This window comes from Cryptomeria japonica, chromosome 5 (assembly GCF_030272615.1).
Source record: "Cryptomeria japonica chromosome 5, Sugi_1.0, whole genome shotgun sequence".
In the NCBI taxonomy this organism is placed as follows: Eukaryota; Viridiplantae; Streptophyta; class Pinopsida; order Cupressales; family Cupressaceae; genus Cryptomeria; species Cryptomeria japonica.
In genome coordinates this window covers 147,180,186-147,186,899 of record NC_081409.1, presented here as the reverse complement: position 1 = coordinate 147,186,899, position 6,714 = coordinate 147,180,186, and the positions used below count along the sequence as shown (strand labels likewise).

Genomic DNA, 6,714 nt, shown 5'->3' with positions numbered 1-6,714 from the left:
TGATCATTCCAAACAGTAGCCCAGCAAACCTCAACAAAAAAAACTCTAGTAAACGTCCAACCCACCTCCACACATTTTGGGTTGAGTTATATTTCATCACTCCTCCTCTTTGAAATGAATATAAACTCCCAAAAGCAACTATCAAATAACCTGCATACCATGTGTGTTTAAGCTTCATCTTACTCCATACTTGAGTCTTTGTATTAAAGACTTCAACATTCTCCTGCATTTATCACATAAAATTGTCCATCAACAAAAACACTTTGAAAACAAGATATCCAGGATCTCTCCATGTGAGGAAGAGACCCCCACTTTTTTTCCTCTACATCAAAGTATATATATTCTTCTCAAGATGCCCAAAACACTTTAGTTCTCACTGTGTTGAAATCACCTCCAGCAAAGTATATGTAGCCTTCTGGAGATGCTGGAAACACACTGCCATATCTAAAATTGGGCACATCTGCTATCTAAACCAAAAATATATATAGATCAATCAAAATCCATAACAATATAAATAAATAAAACTCTAACTTAATTTAGCAGACAAAAAAAATTTTAAAATACCTGTAACCAGCTGTTAGAAGGAAAATCATAGGTCATAATTCTCTCTTCCTGTATAGAAATCAACCTCTGATTGACAGCAAGCACAGTTGAATCTGCAGGAATGCCACCCATTGTCCTCCATGCATGTTGGTGAGGATCATAAACACACAGTTTTCTATCTTGATAAAATAGAGGACTTTTAACTACAGCCCTCCAGCTTTTGCAGACTTGTGTGAGCATGCCATGGTATATGAATGGCATCCTTAGTAAGCATTCTCGACCTATTTCACTAGGAAGTTTTGGAATAATCTCAGACTCCATTGAATAATCTCTATAAAAAAAAGTTCCTTCTTTCCCTCCTTTCTATATCTGTCTTGGCTTGGGGGACAAGTTAATTTTTCACACAGCTGCTGGTCATATGGAGATCCTCGAGTAATGTGCTATTCCCTACTCTGTATTGTGAATTGTTTACCTTCATATCTTCCTTGGATTTTCCACCGCCACTGGAAATTCATCTGAATCGTCTTTTATCTGTTTCAAAGAGAAAAAATAACAGAACAAAGGCTTTCAACAAGATATCTAAAGGTGTTAGAAATAATAGTTACGGTTTTCAAATCAACATATTGGATCGAAAGATGAAAGGCAACTTTTTCTGTGATAGTGATGGAAATTAAGTGTTCTGCAAAAATGGACGGCTATTCGATATTTATTGCCAAAGATGGATGGCTATTCTAAATTTTGCAAATTTAGCAAATAGGCAAAGATGCATGTCGCCTGGAAATCTATATTTGACATGTTTAATATGCATGTATACCGTTATACACCAAAAAAATCATTACTTTTATCGGTCAGGTATTTAATCCACTTTTTTTTTTTAATATGGAAACGGGGGTTTTCAGGAAAACCTGTCTCACACTGGTAAATGGTTTTCTTCCACCGGTATACCGTTTTCATCACCCAAATAAAGTTCTCAACTGTCGGGATCGGCAAATCCAAAGGAACCCCTACGAGCATAGCAAAACAAAAAAATTTACTGGCAAATCCAAAAGGATCTTGATGATCATAGCAGAAAATTAATGAGAAATTACAGACATGACGCTGTAGCAGCCCATGTCATACGAATCTAATTTGTTTAGATTTTCAATGGCCAACAAGCCAACTCATTAATTAATACAGTATGGGATACAATATGGAGTCAGTAAATGCATGGTGGATTTCAGTAAATGGAGATAAATCTACTGTGTATCTCCATTTTGGAGGTGAATATTTTGGGGGTTAATATTTGATTCGCCCTGATTTTTTTGATTGCCTTCAATTTCTTCACCGCCTACAATGTTTTAAGTAGAATGCATAATATAAACATGAAACGGGCTACATGCACACCAATACAAATTAGCACGGGTACAAAATTCTAGTTTGATTGGGAGTGATTTAGGTATTTTAAAGATCATTAGCCAGATTGTACAATCTACTGAAAAAGTTTTTTCTTTAACCCAATGAATCCTATCATATTTTGGTATTACTAAGCACAGGACTTTATATTTGTTTAACTTAAACTTACATATATATAATTTTTGTTTTAGATATAAAATTTATTTTGGAATGCATTAGTTATAATTTTTAATTTTTCTTGAAATAATAGTTATTTTAGTGAAAAAATTAAACTATAATTTAATAAAAATTATTTCACATTACAATTATAAGTAAGCTAAAAATTTACATATATTTAAAATGTAAATTTAATTTTGGAGTGGAAAAGTCACATTTTTTTTTTTTTTTTGTATTATAAATCAAGAGACCAAAAAGATGTTCATACAGATGAGTTCAGGGGAGGCAAGGCCTCAATAGTGAAACCAAAAAGAACTAGACAAATGTCATATACAATGCACTAAAAGAAAGCTCCAAGATAAAGTTGTGCTTGCTGCCATAAGGAACTAGAGGAGGATTTCATCCTGGTCTTCCAGCCATGTGGTCCTTCCATCCAGACCACCTTCTTCCTTTCCATGATTTGTATGCACATGTCAACCCTGTTGAAGGGGGGAGCTCTGGTATCTTTAAGTTCTTTAATCAGCTTCTTAACTGCACTCTCGAAGGCAGTTTGATTTTCTACGATCCTTGCCCATTCATAACCATCTTGCATCTCGTATATAAACATGGTGGCTCGGCCTTCTTTGAGGAACCGTAGGAGTTTGTTTCATTCAACATTCATCAAGAAGCAAACATGTACAACAATTTTATAATGTGTGAGTTTTTTGAAAAAACCAATAAGTTCCCTAGCATTACCTTGGAACTTCTCCTCATTTCTGAGTTTCCAAATAAACCAAAGGATAAAAGAAGACAAAATTTGTCAAATTAAGTTAGCATCCTTTTTAAGATTATGGACGAAACCAGTAACTATATCATAGGTGAAGACATGCTCAGTAATGGATATTCCAAACTTTAACCAAATCTCCCTAGCAAAAGGGCAGTCAAGGAAGATGTGCCGAGTGGACTCGGGTTTATTACAGACAGAACAAAGATCATATGTAGCTACATTATTCCTAATAGGCAATCTATCCAGTAAAAGTTGTCATCTGAAACACTTGATCTTAGGAGGGATGGGGGATTTCCATAGGTTCTCAAAGGTTTTATACCAAGCGGTGGGGTTGTGGTGGACATTCCATAGGGTGTTGATATGGTTGATCACAGAGGTGTCCTGGTTAAGCAAGTTGTATATAGCTTTGGATTTAATTTTTGGGAGGGGTGAGCCACCCTTCCAAATGAATGAGAGGTACCTGTGGGTGTCAACATGAGTGTTCTTGGGGAGTTTTAGGGTGTTACAGGCATTCCTAATCATATTGTAGGTCCGCTTATGCGAAGCGGGAAGATTAAATTTACTACTAAGTTCCTCCCAGGTGATGAGGTTGTCATTTTCTAGGATATCCATAAGATACTTGATCCCCTTGTTATGCCAGAATCTAGCAGAACAGCCTTGGGTTAAGGTCAGTGGATGAGAATTATGGTGGAGGTTCCATCATATCGACCTTTCACCATGTATAGTGTTATCACAGTCAATGCTAGAGTTGCAGATAAAGCTACGCACATGCTCCCAGGCTTTCCAGATGGACTTAAAGACCCAAGTGCCTTGGACAAACACCGAGAAACTTCCAGCAAGTAGATCACTGAGTGGGAGGGATTTCAATGATTTGGTAGCCTTAGGGAATCCATTTTGAATGTTATTTCTAATAAGAATCTTCCAAGGTTCTTGCCCATCTAGTGCATGGAATATCCATTTGACGGCAACGGAGATTCCTTGCAACTTAAAATCCTTAAGGCCCAAACCTCCAAGTTTTTTGTCTAAGTGGCACCAAGCCCATTTCACCGCGTGGGCCTTTCTTTTGCCTTTACCATCAAACCAGAGGAAGCGTCTAATAGCCTTTTGAATTTCATAAATTTGATAATTGTTGAACATCCAAACCGAAGAGTAGTAGATACTGTATGAGGAGAGGATTTTTTGACATACTTGAACCCTACTTGCTAGGGAGAGGATCCTATTATCCCACTTGTTGAGCTTCTTATCAATTTTCCCCTTAACCCAGGTCCACATTTCTCGAAGAGAGGGGGAAATAGAGAAGGGGATATCGAGATACTTGACAATCATGTTGGGTCCTCCCCATGAATACCCGTCTTCTTGTAGTCAGTCTGAAGGTTCATCCTTCCAGCCAAGTAAAATAGATTTGGAGTTGGAGATCCTAGCCCTAGAGGCTTTACTAAAGGTGTGAATTTTTAGGTTGAGGGAATCGATGTTTTTCCTAGAGAGCTCCAAGAAAAGAGAGGTATCATCAACAAATTGGATATTAAGCAATTCAGAGTCATCTGGCAGCACGATGTCATGGACTCTAGGAGATAGAGTGTCATCTCTATGGAGATAAAAGAGGGCATCTGAGGCAATAACAAACAAAGTAGGGGCAAGAGGGCAGCCCTGCCTTATGGATCTAGAGAGAGGAATAGGCTGGGATAGGGTTCCATTAACATCAATCATGGCGGAAGCATCTTTGAGGAGAATTCGGACATAATCACAGAACTCGTTAGGGAAGCCAAAAGCTCGAAGCATCATGAGGATGAAATCCCACTCGACTCTGTCATAGGCTTTTTCAAAGTCCACAAGGAACATGGCAGCATCCTGGTTAGAGTTTCTGGCCCACTCCATGGATTCCTAGCTAATGACAAGATTTTCCAATATGTACCTGCCTTTAATGAATCTAGTTTGGGTAGAGCAAATGAACTTTGGAAGAATCTTTTCAAGGTGGGTAGCTAAGGCTTTGGCAAGGATTTTATAGGAGACGTTGAGGAGGGTGATTGGCCTCCAGTTCTTAATGAGGGCTTTGTCTCCTTCTTTAGGGATGAGTTTAACAATACCTTTATTTATGAATTTCCCCAGGGTGTCATTTTCAAGAGCTTCATTGTATATGTCATAGAGGTCATGCGTGACCCATTCAAGATTGGCTTTGTAGAACTCCGCAGGGAGACCATCAGGGCCTAGGGCCTTATTATCTTTGAGGGCTTTAATGGCATTGGCAATTTCTTGTATAGAGATCCTAGCTTTGAGGAGGAGAGCATCATCTTCAAAGATCCTTTTAGGGATGATGGTACTGCATTTGTGTCGAGCCTCTTTTGAGGCCTCATTATCTTCTGAGGTAAAGAGAGTTCTATAGAACATTTCAAAGGCCTCTTTGATATCATTGAGATTTAGAAGTTCCTTGTTGTCTACAGTTATTCTATCAATTTTTTCTCGGTTTTGTTTATGCTTAAGGAGGTTAAAGAAGATTTTGGAGCCTTTATCTCCAAATTGGAGCCAATGGTTGCGAGCTCTAACGAAGGCTCCCCTTATTTTGACCTACTGATGCTTTTTGAGGATGTCTCTGGCTTTAGAGACATGCTTGGCTAGGTTGGGGATGAGGGGTTAGTCTGAATATCCTGCTTGAGGGAATGGAGGTGATGGGTGAGAGTTTTTTTCTATGGCTCTGGAGTCCTTGTCTTTCTTTTGGCCAATGGTTTGGAGTACTTTCTGCCAAGAAGAGACATTCCTTGTCCACCTAAGAGTGCAGGATTGGGGAGGTTGAGGCTGAAGGTTGAAGAGCCTGACCACCTTAAGGGCACCTAGAACATCTTGGTCTTTGAGGAGGAAGGTGTTGAGAATAAATTTCTTGCTAGAGGGGTTGCTGATGGGGATAGCGTTTCTAGTGTTAATGACCACAAGGATACGGAAATGGTCAGAGAGGGTAACTGGCAGGATAGCAATCGCATTCCCCAAGTGGTTAGGGGAGAAGGATAAGAATTTGTTGTTAACATAAAATCTATCCAGTCTGGAGTAAATGCGATTGGAACCTTGTTGAAAGTTGCACCAAGTGTACCATAGGTTAGAAGCAGTAGTTTTAGTGCCCTCGAGGGGGTCAAATAACTGGAGTTTCTGTTTAAGTTTGTCCCAGTGAGATTTTTCTGCAATTTTCCATTCAAAAGGAAGTCCCCCAGCCTTGTCATCTTGATGCTCAGTCATATTGAAGTCTCCAGCCACTATCCAGGGGATATTTGGGAGGGAAGTCAGCCAGATCTAAAGGGACACTCTTTCCTTGTAGTCATTAGGTGCGTAGATAGAGCAAACGCCAAAGCTGAAGCCCCTAATATCTAGGGTGGCCCAAGCTGCTCTGTTGCAAGGGGAGATCCCTTTATCCCTAATTTTGCTTGCCCACTTAGGGGAGATAAGAAGGCCAACTCCTCCCGTTCCTTTTGGGTGATTGGTGCAAATTTTGATTGCATCTCTCCAGATAAAGTCAAGTGAGCTGTCAAGATGGAAACCCACATATTTAAGTTCTTGCAGCATCAAGAAATCTATGTTCTTGTGGTGGCTCAAAGAGCTTTTGATGACAAACTTCCTATCAAGCGACTCAAGGCCTCTAATATTCCAAGAGATGTATTTTATTAGAGAGGAGGGTTAAAAGGTTCAACTAGGGAGACTGCAAGGATGTCTAGACTTCTTTTTATTCTTGGAGCCCATAGGCCTACCTTTTTTTTTAGTCAAGGAGGATCCTTTTATAAGGTCGTCCTCATCTTCACTAACTTCAAATGTTTCATTCCTAGTAGTTGCAATTCCTCCTATGTCGGACCTAGACATCTGGGAGTCTGGAAAGCCAA

The 6,714-nt window shown here is 39.2% G+C and overlaps 1 protein-coding gene across 1 annotated transcript; it reads right to left on the bottom strand.

The window, feature by feature from the left end:
• Positions 1 to 347: 347 nt before the first annotated feature.
• Positions 348 to 864, bottom strand: LOC131067602 (F-box/kelch-repeat protein At1g80440). The gene is made up of 2 exons (XM_058002675.2): positions 565 to 864; positions 348 to 467 (listed from the first exon to the last, which is right to left on the bottom strand). Exons 1-2 carry the CDS (start codon positions 862 to 864, stop codon positions 348 to 350), a joined length of 420 nt encoding a protein of 139 aa, XP_057858658.2.
• Positions 865 to 6,714: the final 5,850 nt, after the last annotated feature.